General features: G+C 46.7%; 1 protein-coding gene across 1 annotated transcript in view; it reads right to left on the bottom strand.

Moving 5' to 3' along the window:
- LOC138505173 (SUMO-interacting motif-containing protein 1-like) overlaps positions 1-21,958 on the bottom strand; it is a 78,783-nt gene extending 56,825 nt beyond the window's left edge. The window contains exons 1-3 of the mRNA XM_069625443.1: positions 21,920-21,958; positions 17,497-17,675; positions 114-1,462 (exon numbers count right to left, since the gene is read on the bottom strand). Of these exons, the coding sequence (XP_069481544.1) occupies positions 114-1,462; positions 17,497-17,675; positions 21,920-21,958 (1,567 nt within the window). The remainder of the gene's footprint in view (positions 1-113; positions 1,463-17,496; positions 17,676-21,919) is intronic.
- Positions 21,959-22,583: the final 625 nt, after the last annotated feature.

Raw genomic sequence — 22,583 nt, 5'->3', positions numbered from 1 at the left:
TGAAAAACAAACAATTATTGTAACAGTGCCTCCATGCCCGAGGGCTGTGTGAGTGCTTTAAAAATGCAAAATAAATAAATAAATTACTGGATTTCACTTTAGACCACGCCCACCTGCTCTGCATATATTCCTGGGTGCCTCTAGGCTACGTTCACTTGCTCTGCTTATATTCTTGGGTGCCTCTAGGCTACGTTCACTTGCTCTGCGTATATTCTTGGGTGCCTCTAGGCTACGTTCACTTGCTCTGCGTATATTCTTGGGTGCCTCTAGGCTACGTTCACTTGCTCTGCGTATATTCTTGGGTGCCTCTAGGCTACGTTCACTTGCTCTGCGTATATTCTTGGGTGCCTCTAGGCTACGTTCACTTGCTCTGCGTATATTCGTGGGTGCCTCTAGGCTACGTTCACTTGCTCTGCGTATATTCTTGGGTGCCTCTAGGCTACGTTCACTTGCTCTGCGTATATTCTTGGGTGCCTCTAGGCTACGTTCACTTGCTCTGCGTATATTCTTGGGTGCCTCCAGGCTACGTTCACTTGCTCTGCGTATATTCTTGGGTGCCTCCAGGCTACGTTCACTTGCTCTGCTTATATTCTTGGGTGCCTCCAGGCTACGTTCACTTGCTCTGCGTATATTCTTGGGTGCCTCCAGGCTACGTTCACTTGCTCTGCATATATTCTTGGGTGCCTCCAGGCTACGTTCACTTGCTCTGCTTATATTCTTGGGTGCCTCCAGGCTACGTTCACTTGCTCTGCATATATTCTTGGGTGCCTCCAGGCTACGTTCACTTGCTCTGCATATATTCTTGGGTGCCTCTAGGCTACGTTCACTTGCTCTGCATATATTCTTGGGTGCCTCCAGGCTACGTTCACTTGCTCTGCTTATATTCTTGGGTGCCTCCAGGCTACGTTCACTTGCTCTGCTTATATTCTTGGGTGCCTCTAGGCTACGTTCACTTGCTCTGCGTATATTCTTGGGTGCCTCTAGGCTACGTTCACTTGCTCTGCTTATATTCTTGGGTGCCTCTAGGCTACGTTCACTTGCTCTGCGTATATTCTTGGGTGCCTCTAGGCTACGTTCACTTGCTCTGCGTATATTCGTGGGTGTCTCTAGGCTACGTTCACTTGCTCTGCATATATTCTTGGGTGCCTCCAGGCTACGTTCACTTGCTCTGCATATATTCTTGGGTGCCTCCAGGCTACGTTCACTTGCTCTGCTTATATTCTTGGGTGCCTCCAGGCTACGTTCACTTGCTCTGCTTATATTCTTGGGTGCCTCCAGGCTACGTTCACTTGCTCTGCTTATATTCTTGGGTGCCTCCAGGCTACGTTCACTTGCTCTGCTTATATTCTTGGGTGCCTCTAGGCTACGTTCACTTGCTCTGCATATAATCTTGGGTGCCTCTAGGCTACGTTCACTTGCTCTGCTTATATTCTTGGGTGCCTCTAGGCTACGTTCACTTGCTCTGCATATATTCTTGGGTGCCTCTAAGGCTACGTTCACTTGCTCTGCATATATTCTTGGGTGCCTCTAGGCTACGTTCACTTGCTCTGCTTATATTCTTGGGTGCCGGTAGGCTACGTTCACTTGCTCTGAATATATTCTTGGGTGCCTTTAGGCTACATTCACTTGCTCTGCATATATTCTTGGGTGTCTCCAGGCTATGTTCACTTGCTCTGCATATATTCTTGGGTGCCTCTAGGCTATGTTCACTTGCTCTGCATGTATTCCTGTGTTCGGGAGGAGAGGAATTCACTGACGGGCCCATAGGTCAGCGCTCACCCTCTAGAACTTGTAAGACAAGATAGCTGCACCATGTGAGGACAGGGGGTGCAGGATTCACTTACTCCAACATGACTCAATAATGAGGACTCAATAGGTGGGCAAAGGGAAGTCCGTTTAATGACAAGTACATCAAATGGAGAAACAAACTGAAATCAGCAGCATTGCGATCATCTGTCTCGTGCCGACTTCCTCGAACTTCAGTCGAACAGCCATTGTTATAGGCAAAACTCATCATCACTTACGTCTAATTCTATAAAAATTCATCATGCAATATAATTGGTTGGAAAGGTAACCTAAGTATAGGTGTTATATCTGTATATGATAATAGGGCATGCGGATTGGATAACTCTTATCGGGTGGGCGTCTACGCCCAGCCCTCTACATCACGCGTGATGGACGTCACTACAACTACGACGGCTTATTGGTTCTGCTCTCTATAGGACTCCAGATAACTTGGTCCATTGTGATTGGGCAAGTTACGCCCCTAGACATAAATCCCTGTTTTAATTAGCAGCATGCAGAATGGACACCCATGTGCCTGGTGTCCCAAGTTTCACCCTGCCTCCCTTCCATCAATCAGTGTTTTAGGGCGATGTGTCAATTAGTTGGCTAAGGATGGCCTCGAAACTGTAGTCTCTTATCGGGAAAAGTTATGGCATCCTCGGGTCCTGGATGACATCAGGCGGTGGTACTTCTTCATGCCTGGCTGGTCATGTGTTAGTTCACCATGAATCTGCTTCAGTTTCCAGCTTTTAGTGCATTTAATTCTGTTTCAGCCTCGCCACCTGCATGGGCCCCCTTATCTTGACCTTTATGAGCAGGCTGGTATGCTCTGAAGTTTGAGTCTTGTTAGCTGACGCTCTCCTTCCTTTTCTCTGGTTGACCTCGATTTCCTAGGCATGAGCTGATCTTTGTTGAGTTTCGATTCTGCTGCTTCTCTTGCCTTTGGCTGGGTTACGAAACTTGGCCTGTCAGGCCTCTGGCAGCCTGGGTACATTTCTGCTTTACAAAATGGAGTCGCACTTGTACAATGTGCCTTACTGAGGTCGATATATGGTTGGCGCTTGCCGCTCTATCTTCTACTAAGCATTGCAAGCAGTATCGATTTCTTAGCATCTTGCATTTCAAGCCTATTTACACACGTTTAATAGGTCGGTTGCTTCCATCTTGTCTCGTAGCACTGTTTCCTCACGTTTTAACATTGTCTCTTCTCTGTGTCCATTATATTAATTTTCGTAGTTACTCACACTGGCGTGTTATCTTCAATAGCTGCTTTTGTTCATTCACAAGTCTGTTCAGGCCCTTGAGTCATTTCCTCTGGCCTTCCATTAGGGCTCTTTGGGTCTCTTCATGGACCGTCTGTAGGTACTCTTCATTTCGTTTCAGCGGCTCGTACGGCTGTCTGATAGGGTACCGGGCTGCACAGGGTTGCCTGGTTATGGGTCCTTCAACAGGTATGGATCTTCTGATGTATACTGGGCAGAGTCCCAGTGCAGCTCTTTGTAGGTTCATTTGCTCTTCATACGTCACCTACCTTGGTGAGTACGCTCCTGGTACCTCGAAATGAGGGGAAGGGGTGCAGGCCATGTTTGGGACCTCCTCTACACTCCCCCCTCTGGTCGGTTCATCAACCACTTCTGCACCCTCCTTTGCATTTATTTCTTTTGATTCTTCTCTGTCATGTTCATCGTCTTCAGGGTTTGTACATGATGGGGTGAATGTGTGTGAATGTGTGAGGCTTTGGAGTCCATATTTTTATCACTCCCTTCAAATTCCCTGGGTAGTCCTTTTCGGTGGCCCATATCAGTGAAGTGTCTCTTCCCATAAATTGTCCTCTGGTGTTGCACATTGCTACGTGTGACATACAGTGTGCTGTAGGGACATCAATTTCTACAGCCACGAAGATCTTGGATTTTCCCATTCTGTATGGTAGGAGAGCACAGACGAAGCATTCTCCTTCCGACTGTCTTCGTCCTACTTCCTTCATGTGCTGGTACTCGTCCTACTTCCTTCATGTGCTGGTACCATATGTTGTTTCCAAGATGGGCTGTGCTGTCCAGGTGTATTGCTCTCCCAGAGTCACGGACAGTCATAAATCACCAGTGCAATTACGGAGCCAATACTTTGAACGCAGGAAGATGCAATAACTTGCAACCACACACTCTTAGAAAATAATGAGCACTTATACGGCTATTTATTCAAAGCTTAGAAGCAACCAGTGATAACATAGAAATAAATCACAGAAGAAACAGAGAATTCAAAAGAAAATACATCACCGTGAGCGTAACTGGATTCCTCATCTCGCCAGAAGCGGCTGGAAGACCCCGATAACAGCCAGGCCGAGAGCACAACAGCCCACAGGTATGCCGGACGGAAACGTCCCCCCTCCGGCTGAAGTCTCAACTGACCGCTCGGGGGTTCCGCATATATGCACCCTTCAAAAAGGGGTGGCGATTTCTCGAACCTTCTGGCAACGCACTTGCGCATTGATGAGCAGCCGTTGGTTGCCAAATGGGTTAACCGACAGTAACCTCAAGGAGCAAAGTGCCTCCCTCCTCTAAAAACAAGCACCACGGAAAACAGTCCCATAGCTCATAACAAGACATAACAAAGTTAGCTTTCCCAGCAGAAATGTCCTTTACTGCATACCAGGTTTGGAAAGCATGTTTTCTTCAGCATCGTGAATCTTGCTCTCAGCAAAATGAGTTCAGCTTTTCACTGCGGCATGAAGTAAATATCCATCATGGCTCCGAGCGCTCCCAGAATGCACTGCGCACCAGCGCCATGTTTTAGCTCAAGCATAACAATTCCACCCTTGGATATTTATCTTCCATAGCCCAGTGGCAGAGGAGCCGGTCTCTGAAACCGACGAAATATTAAAACTAAATTAGGAATGCATTGAATACAACAACAAGCTTTTATGATAGCTAATATAATGCAAATACAAGCAAAAGCGTAACGTAGTGTACCCCCAACATCAGAAATCCATGAAAATAACCATTCCCACCAATTCCCAGTATGATCTTGGGACACTCGAGAAATGAGATCCCTCAAACCTCGAATATGACTTTCAATGGATCGTGAATGGTCACTTAGATTGAAACAACACATACCTTCAACTGCGTTACAACCTAAATTATGCTTTAGCAATAGATAATCAACTGCAGCTCTGTTTTACAAAGTTGCTTTTCTAATAATTTTACTATCAAGGAGTAACTCTTCTAATGCCTGAGAAGTATGATTAAGTCCTTTGACTACTAAACATGCTAATTTGATCAAAGATTTGTAACCCCCAGCAGCTAAATCCCAAACTCCCACTAATGAAAGGGTTAATGCTAGAACCTCAGGTTCTGATAGCAAATGCACATGTGAATCACAATCGGGGGATAGACCCACAGACTCGAAAGTTGACCTTTTGCCTCGAGTTATCGCTGGGTGTAAAGGAAACATCATTAGTCCTAATCGAGTTAAGGCACATGGACCTCCGGAAATGTTCGCTGGAATATAAGTATATGCGATGTTGCCCAATGAAAAGAGCCATCCTGTTGGACGTTTCACATGATTCAGATGACTGGCAGCTATCACTGTATGATTACAAGACATAGTGTTATTCATGCTGGCACATGTGCGTGGCACTCGCGAACATAATCGTTGCTCAAACACCGTGTGATTTTGCTGTTTGGTTAAATCGAGCTGTTGGCATTTGCCAATTTCTTGTGCATTGCATGTCATAAGGTAGCACACATCGCCTTGGGTTATATTATAGGTTATAACACGTGTCAAATTTCTCCATCAGCGATCTGTTTCCTGGCAAAATCTGCAGTACTCATAGACGGAAAAAGATTGCCTAATATCGGAATCTTGAACCAAAGAATCATTGTGTGTGACGCCGAAAATATGCTTTAGAACCGGAACTGGCGTCGGCACCGCTACTAAGCACATAGTCAGTAAAGCTTCAGCATTGGGCACGTCAGTGAGGCAAAAGTGCGTAATGTTGAGCACCTGTTGTGCCAGATATATCCACATATTCTCAGTTTGGGTAATCATGGGAGAATGTTTTCGCCGTCCTGAAGATGCCTCTCGCATGACTGGCATCAAGGTTATTTTCACTTGCGCCTGACGTGTTTGCCGCATTTCACAAATCCATGTCTTCGGTCTGGCTGGCTTTTCGGCATCGGCATAAGGCTGCTTTTGGACATCATTACTCATCATCATCAGTTTCCCCTTGATCACTGGCATAGATGTGACATTTGTTGTTGGTAGCAGCATGCCGTTTAACTCTCCCAAATGGAGTCCATTTAGTACCACAATCACACCAGCCAGACTCAGGATCTACAAGGCAAACCCAGAAAAGAGATATCAGTGTTGTACATCACTCTCTCAGGTAACATTTGTCTGCGGGCACATATTGCCATTTCTTTCTACCAGGCTCCATTACTAAAACTACTTGGTCTTTGCCTGATGCAATGATATCTGCAGGCATTGGTGGGGCACTTGGCCTTTCCACCCACACCTTCGCACCCGGTACCATACTGTCTGAAGAGCCAAAACCATGATCCCCACGGGTAGTTAACACTGTAGGAGGATCCCCCTTCTTAATCATGGACAACTTAACGGGAATGATAATCAATTGGGCCACCCAATCACCCTTGTGGATCGGTAGCAATTGGTCCCCACTATTCATCAGGATGACTTTGATCTCGCCTTGGTAATCGGCATCAATTACCCCTCCCAACACTTGAACTCCCTTAAATGCTAGGCCAGATCTAGGGGCAATCCATCCCATATGCTCTGCGGGAATGTGTACTCCAATCCCTGTTTCAATTACAACAATCCCTCTTGGGTCTAATCTGATTTCTTCATGGGAATGCAAGTCTAACCCGTGCTGACTCTGGAGTTGCCCGATAGGGATCTAAAGAACCCGGGGTAATTTCCCAGTACAATAGGGTTTCTCTGACTGAATTGGGTTGAACCTGTAAAGTAGGAGTCATTAGCCGCATTAAAGGAGTTTCATGCTCATTCACAGGCCTATTGTTTAGTACTTGCACCGCATCAAACACACGATCACGCCAGCCTGCCAAGTTGCCATCTCCAGATTTGCGCAGCTGTTCTTTCAACAACCCATTAATTCGTTCAATCAGCCCTGAAGCAGATGGCTAATACGGTACGTGATACAACCACTCAATGCTCTTTTCCTGACAATACTTCTGAATTAATTTGCCTTTGAAATGTGACCCATTGTCACTTTGAATCTGCAAAGGCACTCCATAATGTAGTATGATCTGATCTAACAACCTGATGGTGTTCAGTTGTGTTGCACGCTTGCACGACAAAACCATAATGTATCCTGAATATGTATCCACAATAGTGCATGCATACTGACAACCTTTACTGATTGGCAGGGGACCGATATAATCAATCTGGCAAATTTGACCTGGTAGTTTTCCTCTTCGCAATGTATCCCGAACAATCTGAGGGATAGGTCTATGCTGTTGGTGTTGGGACACTGGACATTGCAAAATGATCGTTTTCACTACCTCTAAAGGAATACTGATTCCTCGAGCTTGTGTCCACCTGATAGTAGCCTTTTCTCCAAGGTTCCCACATTTCTGGTGAGCCCACTTGGCCAAACCCTCCAAATCGTCTTCCTGAGCCTCCGCATCCACAGATGAAATCTTGGTGTGTTCGTCTGCAACAGAATTAAACCAACGTTCTAATGAATCTGTGGCACAATGCGCATCCACATGATACACCGTGACTTCACTTTGTGATAACATTTCTGCAATATCTTGCCAGAGTTCCTTTCCCCACAACTCTTTTGAATGAATCTTCCATCCATTCTTTTGCCAGGTTGACAACCACACCGCCAATTCATTCGCCACTGACCATGAATCCGTGTACACATGACATCGACCAGGGGTCTCTTGTTTCAATGCCTGGTAAACTGCGTAAAGCTCTGCAAACTGACTGCTCTTCCCTTTCCCTGACGTCAAAATATTTTTTGTTTTGGGATTGTACGACACTGCTTTCCAGTATCGCTCAGTTCCCACATATCGGGCTGAGCCATCCGTGAACCAGGCATGCTCTGTTTGCTCCACGGTCAAATCGCTGTAAGGTACTCCCCATTTTACGGGAGACTCACATTTTTCAGGCACTTCCGGTGGTATGTAATCTGAGGGCGGTATGTTGGCTACTTGCTCATGTAATTTCGCAACTCCACCCTTCCCTGATTTGGCTCTGTCTTGAATGTACCATTTCCATTTAATTATGCTGGCTTCTTGAGCATGTCCTATTCTATGTGTTTTAGGAGAGCTCAGTACCCATTGCATGAATGGTAGTTCTGGCCTCATCAATACATCATGGCCCACCGTCATTTTCTCAGTATCAACAAGAGCCCAATAACATGCCAGCAATTGCTTCTCAAACGGAGTGTATGACTTACCAGCATCGGGCAACTTACGACTCCAAACCCCCAATGACACACGTTTCCTGTCCTGTTTCTGCCACACACTCCAGTTAGCATAATTGTCTTGTACAGACACATTCAGTTCCACTTCGCCTTCCTTCAATGGCCATAAATCAAGCACCTGCTGAACTGTCTTTCGCCAAATCAAATGCTTTCTGCTGCTCTTCCCCCCACTGAAATTCATATTTCTTGCGTGTCACCCTGTAGAGGGGGGCCAATATCTGCCCTAAATGGGGAATGTGCTGTCTCCAAAACCCGAACAGCCCTATAAACTGCTGAGCTTGCTTTTTGTTCATTGGAGTGGTGAATTCAAGTATTTTCTGTCGGGCTTTTGGCACAATTTCTCGATGCCCATGATGCCACTGAATCCCTAGTAATATCACTTTTTCAGCTGGGCCTTGAATTTTATTCGGGTTAATCTCCCACCCTTCCTTCTTCAATCCTTCCATTATGACATTTAACTGACTTTGCACGCTGTGCTCATCCTTGCCCTGAATCAAAATATCATCAATGTAGTGAGAGATTTGTATGTCAGGTTTACACGGTATCTTGTCTAAGTGCTCTGCCACCAGCCAGTGACAGATAGTCGGGCTATGTATGTACCCCATAAGTAACCTTGTAAAGGTGTACTGACGCCCGCTCCAAGAAAATGTAAACTGCTCTTGACACTCTTCAGCAATTGGTACAGAGAAAAATGCATTGGCTAAATCTACCACTGCATACCAAGTCCCCTCAAACTTTTGGACATTCTCAATCAAGATAATGGCATCTGGGTCTGCGGGCACTAAGGGAGGAGTGTGTTTATTCAACTCACGGTAAACCACCGTCATCCTCCACGACCCATCCCCCTTTTTAATAGGCCAGAGAGGATTGTTCCATGCGGTGGTGATAGGGCGTAACACACCCGCCTCCACATACTCTTTGATGGTGTCTGAAATTTCCTTTTGGCCCCCAGGAATGCGGTATTGTTTCATTGCTACCCGCTTGGTTGCCACAGGCACTTGCACTGGGGCATCTTCAATTTGCCTACGGTAATGGGTGTGCAGGTCAATGCACTCACCCTAAACTGGTACGTTTTACCTCCAAGTCCCAAAGTCAACCCATCCAGAATGTCAAAGCCAATTATATACTGAGATATCGGGACAATCAACACTTGGTATTTCTGCCTATTCAAATTGCCTATTTTCATCTCCACTTTCGTTTGTACTGCGGGGGTCTCCTTTCCCCCGAGACCTGTAATAGTAAATTGTCTGCCTTTGAATCGTGCTGGATTGCCATGAATCAGAGAGGCCTACGCCCCGTGTCTATCAATGCTCGCACCCCTTGCGTATTTCCTGGTCCCCAAAAAATCTTAACATCAACATGGGGCCGCCTATCAACTTTTATGCGAGCAGACGCTGCCGGAGCTTGGCCGTAGCCCTAGTCAAATTTCGAATGAATGTGACTTGACTCCGCCTCTAGCATTGCACTCACCACCTTCCTCAAATCAGCGTATGTTGGCTGATACGGGGAAGGTGTCCCCATAAACCCTTCTTCTTGTTCTTCCGCAGGATGAGCGGAAGGTGAGGTGTCCCCCTGTGGCTTGGTTACTACCTGTTTCTTAACCTGTTTATAGCGCTCTTTGGCTGCAAGTCCTCTTTTTTTGTATAATTCATACATTACTCTGGTTTCAATGCCATCAATTTCTTCTCGTGTCACACCATCTTTTAACAAAGCCAGAAACATGTCCTTTCGGGACACACGGGAGTCTCTACTATCTTGCCTCCTGCCTTCGGTTCTTCTCTCACTACGCCCCTCTCTCTCCCGTGGCTTGTCATCACTCTTGTCCCACTCCCCTAAATCTGCCAGTTGCCGAATGGCATCCACTACCTCATCAGTGGGTTTGCCCGTCATACCTACGAGCAAAGTCATAATGACACTTTTGTATGCGGGTGGTGCAGTTCTAATCACCATGTTTCAAGTTGAAACTGAGAGTGGCACGGCCCCCATGTGTCCTGGAGCATCTACGTGAATTGCCTCTTTCATAGCATGCTCTCTGACTTTTTGAATTGCCTCTTTCAAAGTATACCATTTTGTTTCTTCACTAGGCCAATCTGTGGTAATGGGGTATTTACGGTTACCTGCTTGGGCTGCTAGGTGCAACAAAGACACCTGTGCATCGTGACCATTGTCATCGCGGGACGGCCTTGTCCTTAAGACCTCCTGTACATTGGTGTCAGTTGACAAGGGTAGAAAACGTGGTGAGTCTGTGGAATCTACCAACAACCCTGCAGCGCCCCCATCTAGCAACCTCACCATCCATGTCAATAAAGGTTCCCCTGATTTTTGCCTCAAATGGGTAATAATTTCCCCAACCTCCTGCTGGGTGTAATGCTCCAGTGTGGTTAAATCCACCACTCCGCCTGCAGGATTCTGCGGGTGGGGTCCGGCTTGCCGTCTTCTAACAGGCTTAGCCGCCACTGTTTTCTGCTTAATTTCCATCTTAGGTTCGGACTCATTTGCGGAACTACTCTCTGGACTGGTGGAGTCAAAAATATCACCATCCCACTTATCCGGGTCCCAGTCCACACCGGCGGTAGCGAATACAGCTGCCACCTTTCTTTTGTTGACCTCTCCCCGTCTTTTCCTATACTTATACCGGGCTACTCTGACTGCTGCCCTCTCGGCCACAGCCTGATATGTGTCAGCCTTATCTTTAAAAAGTTTCATTTGAATCTGCTGCATTAACTCAGTCTGCCTTTCTGCAGCCATCTCTCTTTCTAATCGCAAAACCTCATTTTTCATTTCCAAATTCTTTTGATATATTTCCCTATAAGCATGCAAAAGAACCCAACCTCGCCTACCTGATGCAGCGCATTCTCTGCCACGTTCCACTGGAACTTGTTGCAAGCACACCATTACATCAGACGGATCAGCATCTCCCAATCCCTGATCCCATGTTTCACTTAGCCCTGCGCTGCATGCCCATGCCTGGGACAATTTATCATATGGACTTAGTCCAGCCTGGAATGATAACATCAGAACATTCACCGCCAGCGGGAACGCTCTTTTTCCTGAACAAACTACTCATTATTCCAAACAAAACAAAACCCCTTTATATCTATATTTTATTTTCTTTCCACACTACAATCACTCCCACAAGCACGCACACACCGGCAAAAGGAGAGAGAAAAAAAACCCATCGAAAAACAGTTCAACACTCACTGCCAAATTACTTTCGCTTGCAAGGTAACCAAAGCCTATCTAGGTTCAAACAGATTCTTGAATATTTGGAACAATTCATCACAAATATCCTGTTTGTGACGTCAAAATGTATTGCTCTCCCAGAGTGCACGGACAGTCATAAATCACCAGTGCAATTACGGAGCCAATACTTTGAACGCAGGAAGACGCAATAACTTGCAACCACACACTCTTAGAAAATAATGAGCACTTATACGGCTATTTATTCAAAGCTTAGAAGCAACCAGTGATAACATAGAAATAAATCACAGAAGAAACAGAGAATTCAAAAGAAAATACATCACCGTGAGCGTAACTGGATTCCTCATCTCACCAGAAGCGGCTGGAACACCCCGATAACAGCCAGGCCGAGAGCACAACAGCCCACAGGTATGCCGGATGGAAGCGCCCCCCCTCCGGCTGAAGTCTCACCTGACCGCTCAGGGGTTCCGCGTATATGCACCCTTCAAAAAGAGGAGGCGATTTCTCGAACCTTCTGGCAACGCACTTGCGCATTGATGAGTAGCCGTTGGTTTCCAGCTGGGTCAACCAACAGTAACCTCAAGGAGCAAAGTGCCTCCCTCCTCTAAAAACAAGCACCACGGAAAACAGTCCCATAGCTCATAAGAAGACATAACAAAGTTAGCTTTCCCAGCAGAAATGTCCTTGACTGCATACCAGGTTTGGAAAGCATGTTTTCTTCAGCATCGTGAATCTTGCTCTCAGCAAAATGAGTGCAGCTTTTCACTGCGGCATGAAGTAAATATCCATCATGGCTCCGAGCGCTCCCAGAATGCACTGCGCACCAGCACCATGTTTTAGCTCAAGCATAACACCAGGTTATCATTAAGTTCATTGTTATCTTCGTGTGGGCTTCTCTTGATTCTCAGCATTCTTTGTTGTTTGCTATGACTATGTTTCTAAATGCGTCTGTGCTGCTTTTCCTCTCTGGGTGTCTCAGTGGAGCTGGCTGCCTCGACTGCATCGCTGAGGTAGGAGAAAGTTTTGTGATTCTCTTCCTCTCCTCTTGTTGTTTTTCATTGTGGTTCTCTGGCCGCCTTTGGCTCACTATCTCTTCAACGTGTGGCTGAGTCATAGATCTGGTGCTTGTTTGCTGTGCTTGAGCTGGCATGCTTGTCGTTATAGTCTCTGCAGTTCTATGTTCCAGCTCCTCGTACACTTTCTTTGCTCTCACTATGAAGGCAGTCTTCCTCTTTCTGCTGCCTTTGTTGGAGGCCCTGTAGCCATTGACACTTGCCCTTGTCTGTGTGCATCCTGTGTGTGGGTGCGTGCAGTGGTCAGTGCATCGTTTTCATTCATTCCGTGCTGGCCCTGTCTCCAGCTTTTCTCTTCATTTGTGACCTCAAATGTGTCTAAATCATTGCTTATTACATTTAAATTTAGTTTGTTACTTTTATCATCAGGTTTTGTTGGGACTGGAATGACTATATAGGGTCTGGGTGCTTTTGTATCCATCAGATGTTCATTATCTGGTGGGTGCACTGAGATTGGGGCACTTCGTGCACCAATAAAGAAAGCAGTTCTGATTGTTAATGACAGAAAAACTATAATAATAACTATGCATATACACACAATCGTTCGGAACAACAATTTGCAGCTATTTCTTCCAGGGAAGTGGGGGCGCCCTTCTGTTGGGGGTAAAACCAAGTTACTGTTCTGGGCCCCCATTTTGAATGAGTTCATAGTCAGTTATTTATGGTATCAGTTAATAATATCCCCAACAAAAATATTGACGTAAATATGGTCGTTTGGTTCGCCATAGGCGATATTTTTATTGGGGATATTATGTGGGAGTGGGGATTGCGGGGGTGTCCCCTGCACATTAAAAAGTGATGCGGGGCTTGCGGGGGTGTCCCCCGCAGGGTCCATTGTGAATTTCACAAAAATGTCACAAATATATATCGCCATACAATAATATGGCAATATTTTTGTATGGCAATATTTTTGCGGCGAAATTATCACATGGAACCTTATTTATTCCTTCTCTTGCTCTGGCCTCGTAGTTCGAGAGTTCATTACTATTAAATGACGAGTGCTTCTCCAAATGTCCCCCCTCATGTGAGTGACGACGGTAGTCTCTGGGTATTCAGTACAGTTCCTGTCTAGACTATGGAAAAGGGTTAGGCTAGCAACTTTGGTACATCATATTCATTATGCATATCTATAATAGGTGAGGTCCCAGTGCACTCCTCGAATTTGCTTTGGTCCTGAGGACATGCTGGAACCAGTTCAATGCGAAGGAATGAAAAGATGGAACTGCTAAAAATCACACAAAAAATAAAATGTCGTAAAAACAAAAATAAAAATAAAAGTGAACATAAAAATAAAAACAAAAATACGGAAAAATAGAGGAAACAGTAAAAAAAAGGACAGTGTAGTTCTTGTCTCTGCTCTCCTCGATCTGTCCTGTGGCGGAAAGTTGAAGAACCGTGTCTCTGTCCTTGGTTTGTCCCACAGCGAAAGTCTTACTGGAATCTCCTCAGAAGTCGATGGACATTAGTGTTTTTAATCTGAGCTATAATGGCATGCAAGAGCATGTTTAGCTGGGTACTCTTCACTGGATCGCCGAGAAATGTGAGTACGTCAACATTGGTTGGTCTACCCACTAGTTCTGGAAAGTTTTCAATGAGGTGAAAGAAGACATGGTATGCATATCTGCTGGCTTCTGGTGACAACGACATTCGTCCTGATTTTCAGGTCTCTAGATCATAGGCCTTTCTTGTGACGTGAACAGTCTTTACACTTTCCTGCTGCGTGGATTGCGACCACGTAATTTAGCTTGATCCACACTTGGTTCAGGTATTCATTGTTTCTTGGATCTCTGATGAATGTTAGGGTATCCGTGGTTCTCCCTACACGTCCTGGGCATTCTTCTATGATGCGAAAGAAAAGCGTGTATGTCACCTCATCAATATCACTTGTGGTGGAAGCATCTGTGCCCTTATCACCGTACTCGGGCAGTACAATGAAGGCTTCTGCGATGACAGTTAGTAGTTGCCAGGTTATTTTCTTGTTGGCTGGATCTTGGACAAAGTCTGTGATACTGGTAACTCTCCCTACAAGTGATGGGCATGATAACACCATGAGTTGAAAATAGGTTAGCACATCCCACTTGAGACTTCTGCTGGAATGTACCATAACTTCTGTGAACAAAGTCTCAATACTGGTTGCATCAGGATACTGTGTTACACTCTCAGAGAATATTTTGTTTGCAGTCTATCAGAGTCTTGATTCTTTGTACTGCTTGGGCATGACACGCTTTTAAAAGTTCATTTTATCAATGCTGTTGTGGCTTTGGATGTGCTTCTCTTTACCCTGCAATTGGGATGTACAGAGTGTTCGTTATGTCCTTATCCCCCTTTGCTTGGGGAACCTGTCCAGTTTTATGCCACAACTTGCATCCGGGTTCTTTGTCTTGGTTTTCTGCTCATGCATCCTTCTTCCTCACCATGGATCTTGGCTGCACGTGCTGAGGTTCTTTCCCGTTGTCTGTGGTTTCTTTGCAGTTGGATGCAGCAGGAGGGCTCTCTCCTATATAGAGTTTAATGTCATTCAGGAAGATCCATGCCCTTCTGCCCTGGAGCTTGACGGCGGAGGGGGTGCAGTCCTCTACGATGAAAGGGCCATTAAATCTTGGCTCGTCCCACCTCTTCCTGGTAAAGTTCTTCACAAGCACGCTGTCACAAGGGAAGATGAGGGGCGCATGCAGACCTTCTGCGGGGTCAGCCTCAGCACTTCCTGATGTGTTTTGTGCTGCACTGTCCCCTTTTCTCCGTCGCTGTAGCTGGCCTGAAATAACAGAGGCTCTGGATGTCATACAGTTAAGGTACTCCTGCATCTCTGTTCCCAGAACCTCTCTAGTTGGCTGGGCATCACATCTAGCTCTACTCGGGGGGTAAGAGGGGTCCTCATCCTTCTGCCTGTAACTATCTTGTGCGGCGTAAGATGATGGTCGGAGCCGGGTTGGTTCCGAAGTGCATACAGTGCCATTGGTAGACAGTGCAGCCATCCCTTTCTTAATGTGAGCTTCAACTTGGCTATCCTCTCCTTTAACAGGCCGTTGAGCCGCTCACATATCCCATTCCCCTCCGGGTGATACGCCGACGAGAACTTGTGCTTTATACCAAGCAACAAGCTGATCTGTTCGAACACTGCATTAACAAAGTGAGCCCCGTTATCTGATCTCATTACTTTGCACACCCCCCATCTAGGGAACACTTCCCTCACTAGGAATTTGGCAGCACAGGTAACGTCTGGCTGTGTACAGGGAGCTGCTTCTATCTATCTAGAGAATGGACACACCACCACAATTAAATACCTGTACCGTTGCACACTTCAATCATGTCGACGTAGTCGATATGCAAGTGCTGGAATGGCCCATTCGGCCAGGGGATAACTCCTCTCACTACTTTTAATGTGTGCCCAGCGGTGAACTGTTGGCAGATAATGCAGTTCACCATGAAAAATGCAACATACTCTGCTAAATTCGGTGTGAACCAGTCTTCTGCGAGCGTTGCAGCAAGATTTTCTTTTGACAGATGGATGGGGTAGTGTAGTTGTTCTAATGCTACCTTTAGCAGGGCGACAGGCATCACTGGTTTACCAGTGCTGTCTTGCCTCCACAACCCGTCAGAGGGGTTTAAAGAACACCCTCAACGCTTCCACACATTTTTCTCTTCCTGAGGTGCCTCCCCTTGGAGTTCCATTAGCTGAGTCTGCCCCATGTTACTATAGGCCTCAGATGTGGCTCGCGCTACCATCATCCTCTCATGGGTAGGTGCCACCTCCACGTCCATGATTGTTTCAGTTTTTGATGCCATGCACTTGGCTTCCGTGTCCACTTCATGGTTTCCACGTGACACGAAATCTGTCCCCTTGGTGTGGGCGGCGCATTTCATGACCGCTATGCCCACTGGGAGCTGTAGTGCTTTTATCAACCTGTCCAGTAAGGCTGCGTGTTGCACTGGCGTGCCGTCCGCTCGGAGGTAGCCCCTCCTTTTCCAGCGCGCTTGACCTGCATGTACTGTGGACGTCACATAGGCTGAGTCACTGTACACAGTTACTTCCTGGTCTGCATGATTCTCAATGGCGAGTATCAGCGCCAACAGTTCTGCAGCGTGCGCAGAATAGTGAGAGGGTATTCGCGCACTGACGAGTACTCGAAACTCTCCATTCGCTAGGTGTTTTACCATGGCCACGTCTGTATACCTTTGTCCGTCTTCTTGGTCGATTCTCGAAGAACCATCAATGAACACGATTTCGCCACCTGCCAGGGAATTTTCCTTTACCCTGGGGATTTCATCATAGAATTCCTCATAATTCGTACAGTCATGTATAGGTTCTCCTTCTGCGACTGGCTCAGCTATGAATGTAGCAGGGTTCACAGTTTTACATCGAACTATTTTGATCGATGGGTTAGAGATAATCACCTAATAGGCGGATGCTCTCTGAGACGTCTTCTCTAGTATGGCGAACAACGAATGTTCAACATACAATGTCATGGAGCACCCCATCACGATGCATGATGCCTTTTTGATAGCGAATGTGCCAGCAGCTAGATTTTGTTCACATGGGAAGTGTCCCCTCATGACCGGGTCCAGACTCCCACTGTAATATGCTAGGGTTTTGTACCCCAGTGAGGTTCGCGCGCAAGCACTGCCGTCATAAAATTACCATCAGAGTGTGAGAACAGGTAGAATTCCTCTGCATAATTAGGAATCCCGAGAATTGGGGTCTTACAAATTGGCCCCTTAAGTTCTGCAAATCCTTTCTCCATTGCCTCAGCCCATTCAATTTCTCCTTTTGTTGCCTGGGCTTTCTTCAAAGCCTGAAGCAGGGGCTTGGTATACGAGCTGTAGTCGAAAACCCCTGGTCTGACATAATTGCACAGGCCTAAGAAGCTTTGCATTTGTTTTATCGTGAGTGGTTTAGCCGTGTTCATAATAGCTTCAGCCCTTTCTGGGGTTACCTTTTTCCCTTTGTGTGAGATGAGCTGGCCTATGTACAGCACCTCTCGCTGAGAGTATTGTAACTTTTCCTTATCAACTTTGTATTCTTTCTCAGCCAGGATTGTCAGTAACTGGATAGAGTCGCGCCTGCATTGTTCCTCAGTGATGCTGCAGATCAGAATGTCATCCACATACTGCAAAACAACACTGTCTACTGCAATATTGTTTAGATCCATCTGCAGGAATCAGTTGAAAATGGATGGAGACTCACAGTACCCCTGTGGCAACCTCGTGCTTTTCAGGCTCATTTGTAAATGACGTCACATCTTGAGAGTCATGGTGCAACGGGATTGAGAAAAACGCATTTTTCAGGTCAATCAGCGTGAAATATTTTGCCTCAGTGGGTATGCTGCACAGAATTGTGGATGGATTAGGGACAGGAGGGAATTCTGCTTCAACTATATCGTTTAATGCTCGTAAATCTTGGATTAAACGCCAAGACCCTCCCTTTGATTTCTTGACAGGGTAAATAACCGTGTTGCCAGGTGATTCTGACATCACTAGGATGCCCTGCTCCATCATGGCGGAAATCGTTTTCGCAATCCCATCATCTGCCTCTCTGGACATGGGATATTGTCACGCTCGTGGTAAAATTGCTCCTGGTTTCAGTTTAATTTTTACTTCACCTGCCCCTTTCAGGAGGCCTGTGTCATAGGGCCCTGTAGTCCATACCACGGCAGGCACTTGGGCCATGTCGTTATCAAAGTATTCTGGACGTATCAGCACCAACATCATTCTCTGTGGCACCTCCCGTTTGATCATTTTGACCCAAAATGTGAGACTTACTTCCACCATCGTCTCTTCCAGGTCAGGATGTTCTTCGAACAGATCATCATCAGTGACGTCAGTCACTCGATAACCTTCCTCGATGGCGATAATAGCACACCACTGTCTGCCTTCGTCATCATATCCTTCTACCAATACCACTTTTCATCGCACTACGGCAGATTGTATCGTTAAGGGAAATGCTTGTCCCTCCTCTTCGTGCATAGGTATTCTGGGTCTGAATAAAAACTCATCAGGTGTCCTCATAGTTCTATCTGCGAGGCCTGGCAATCCCGCCATGAGCACCTGCATCCCATATGCGAAGACTTCTGACTCTAATGGTATAGCTCTTACGTCCGGAATATGCTCTTATAATTTCTCACACGTTTGAGTAATGCATTACTGGAGTGGAGCACACTATACCGTTCTCGGTAAACGAGATTGTCATATTCAACGTAGTCATTAAGTACCGACCCAGGATGTTTACTGGGGTCTGGCGTGAGTATAGTAAGGGTACATTCATTTCGCGCTGTCCCACAGAGACTGGGAGTACGTCTTTAAAGGGAACTCTACTGTGAGCTCCCGTGAAACTCTGAGTATCTTTGGCCTCGCCGGACAAGGAAAACTTGCCTTCTCGTATGCACAAGCGCGTCGCACCCGTGTCAACTAAGAAGGAATATTCTTTACCCCCTATGACGACATTCACCCTAGGTTCCCTATTAGGGTCTGGTGTCCCTGATAGGATAGAACACATCAGAGTCCCCCGTGAGCTGTCCTATTTGATATATAAGTTCGGCCAACTGTATACTTGTTGATTTCCCCCAGCCCCAGGGTTGACTCCCCCTCCAGAGCTAGTGCCCTGTGACATTCGCGGTGGTGCCAGCTGGGATTGTCCCTGCGGTACGTTCCCCATGTGCGGGGGTTGAACCACTTGCTGTGCACCTTGCTGCAGGCCTGGCGCCTGCTGCTGCACTGTGTGATTTTGTGCAGTGCCCTGCTGATTCACCATGCCTGCCCCCTTCCCTTGGCTATTTTGCCACATGCCTTGGCTTCTGCACACACGTGCCACATGTGCTGTCATTCCACACAACCAACACACTGGCGGTGGTCGGGCCATCTGCCCATCTGGCATAGCTGGACCGCACATCTGCGCGTTCTGAAAGCAATTTTGATTATTCTGAAAGCCTCCCTGGTTACCTCGAAACCCTCCCTGATTACTCTGCCATCCTTTTCCTCCAAAACCCTGCCCCCTCGGGTAAAATCCTGCATTACCCTGATTGTTCTGCGATGGGTTAGTTGCTTGCTGTGCGCTTGGCTCAGCTGGGCTTGTCAGCATGGCTCCCTCGAGAGCATACTTTGAGAGTTTTCTTTGCACCAGCTTTGCCTCCTCACCCTTACGGTTTGCTTCCTTTTTCCGATTCTTTTCTTGCAGCAATCTACAGTAGTGTGCAATTGTAAACTGTATTTCGGCCCATGGTTTTGCTTCTGCTCCTACCAATTTTTTGAGCTGCTTCTGCACCGGTTCAGGCAACCCCTGGCATAATATGTGGTAGAATACAGGGATAGATTTCATCCAAGACTCATGCGTTTCAAGCACCCACACGTCTTGAAAATTCTGGATATAAATCAACAGATCCGCAGACTCTTTCATTTTCCGAGTCATTATAGCCCCCATATCAGACGTGTCTGGATATAGCGTTCGCAGCTCTTTCCACACTGCTGCCCTACAGTTATTAAATGGCGCTCCGTCATGGGAGGTGTTAGTTAGGGTTACCCTAGGATAGCCTGCCCGTTTCCATACATCATCTGCTCTTTCACCGAGTATGGCAATTAGGAGGCCCTTAATGTCCTCTATAGCTAAGGTGACACCCCCCGTCATTTTCTCTAACTCATGTATCCACTTTCCGGGTCCCGATGTCAGCATTGGAAGCTTATTTTTAAGGTTCTCTTGGTCCATGTGTGGCCATGGAATATATTGTGGTCTTGCTCCCCCCTTTTCTAGCATGGGAATCGGAATGTGCAGTCCTCCTTTTCCGTCCTCATAGCTCCTCTGTCTACTGCTGGGGTGGCATTCCCACCTTGCCGTCTTCCTGGCAATGCCCTTAATCTGTCTGCATAGGTAGGTGCTGCCGCCCCCCTCTGACCGTGGGGTGTTCCTTCGTGTCGGCTGGACTGCGCGGCAGACTTCGGTGCCCTACTTGTGGACCCGCTTGCGTCTGACCATCGTACCCCTCGGTCCCCTGGGAGCCGTTTTTCACACCGTCTCCCTTCTTCATGTGCCACATCCTCCGTTTCCCCACCGGAGTCAGATTCTGAATACTCCCAGTTTACACAACTCCTTGCATCTTCTTCATTCTGCCCAATCTCCAGCCTTTCTAGGGACAGTCCCCTGCTCCCACTACTTTGGGTGACATCCTCAGTGTCATACAGCTGAGTGCTCTCCAAGCTCTCGTCTTCCCTTCCCCCTTGGGAAATTTGTTCCAGCCTCATCTCGTCATAGATTTTATCAATCGTATCCCCGATGCTTCTGGTGTCGAAGTCACATTCAATATTTGTCCCGCTTGTACCTGGTAACGCATCGCGTGCAGGAAAGAATTCTTCTATGTCTTCCCATTCTACTGTAGGATTGGGTTTAATGACTTCCTGCTCCAAATATTAAAGATCTTGTGACCTCTGTCAGCGCTTACGTTCCATTTCCTTGTTTATTTCCTTGCGCTTCCTCTCTTCTTCTATAGCCTTATCTACTTTCCTTATTCTTTCATTTCTACGTTACGTTGCCCTTCTAATCTCCTCATCTTCCCGCTTTTTTACTTTCCTTTCGTGCACTCTCCTTTCTTCCTCTAACTTTAACATGTTCTGCCTGTACTTTTCATAGGCTGCGTATTGTGTGCGACTGAGCGGTACTCCTTGCTCTTCGCGATATAGTTGTTCTAGCCTCAGCCTATCTTTCTTTCTTGTCCTTTCATCCCTTACTTCCATCTCTTTCTCTCTCTCTCTCTCTCCTTTGCGTCTCATCAGACCTCTCCCTTGGCCCCAAATCATCTTTTCCATCCAACTTCAGTAATATCTGACCTCCCATCCATTCGTCTTTCGCGAATGCTATCTCTGTTACACCTTTCCGATCTTGGTCCTGGTGGCAAAGAAGGAAATTATGTGGTTCCGCCTTTTGCTATGCGGCGGTAGAAACGACTAGGTCAGACGATAACAATCTCAGCGGTATAGTTGTTCCATGCTGTCAACGAACGTCAGAGACGAATCACGTGATCCCTTCACGTGGTCACCTGATGCCAGCGGCACGTCACGTGACATCATTTCAAGACCAAGGACTCACTTCTCATTGTGTCGCTACTGAATTGATTGACGCTCCGTAAGTTCGAACACTAGGAACCCTTTCCCAAGTACTTACATTACTCTGCTTGTGCTTACCGTTCCATTCTATCACTTTCTATCCAGCTTTCCTTTGCAGCGCTCTCTTCCTGTGACTCTTCCGAGACAGACCTTTCTTCCAGGATATTCTGCCTTACCTGAATCCGTGTTTTCCTCCTCCCGATCTGAACATAGAAGTTTCCCGGGTCATCTCGGCTAAGTGAGTTACTCTTCCGGTTTTCTCTTTTCTTCGCCTTCTTTGGTCTCGTTTCTAATCTCTGTCCATTACCGCAGGAATCCCTGGAGGGTTCTGAGCACCAGTCGCCATTCCGCGGCGACGCCGAGTAATCAGTATCTTTAGCCCATGGCTATACCAGATTAACTCCTTCGGTAAGAGAAACTCTACTCTTGAATACACTGTCTCTCTCTTCCGACCATTTCTGAATACTTATCTGTCTCTCTTTCATTAGAAACCAAGCTACAGTCTACAGTTCAGAGGTACTACGCCTAGGCAACTGCCCACCGACAAGACCAGCTATCTACGCATCCAGGGTTTTTTCCCCCAGAGGGTTTCCCTGGGGATCGTGTTCCTCCCTGCTGGGGTCAGATTCCCAGGGAGGGGGTTCAGGATCCTCAGGAAGGCTTTCATTTCTGCAGTTGCTGCTTCCTTGCCAACTTTCTGACCAGGTTAGTGGATACTAAATTTTGACCGTCAATTGTGGGAAGAATATTACTTTGATATCTAGTTATAACAGTTAGCGACGCCCGAAGAGTATTGCTTCCCGGGTCAGGAGGTTTTTTCTTTTTGCCCTTTGGAAATGGAGCAACAAATGCAGCAATTGATGGCTGCAATGCAATCCATGTCTCTAGAGATGCAAGGTCTTAAACAGGACAATGCCCAGTTGAGGCAACAGGTTGCCCGAGTCTTTTCTGAGACCCCTCCAGTAACTTTA

This window comes from Ambystoma mexicanum, chromosome 11 (assembly GCF_040938575.1).
Source record: "Ambystoma mexicanum isolate Mex_15411 chromosome 11, UKY_AmexF1_1, whole genome shotgun sequence".
Lineage (NCBI taxonomy): Eukaryota > Metazoa > Chordata > Amphibia > Caudata > Ambystomatidae > Ambystoma > Ambystoma mexicanum.
Note: the sequence above shows the minus strand (reverse complement) of the source record. Positions and strands in the feature narration are given on the sequence as shown.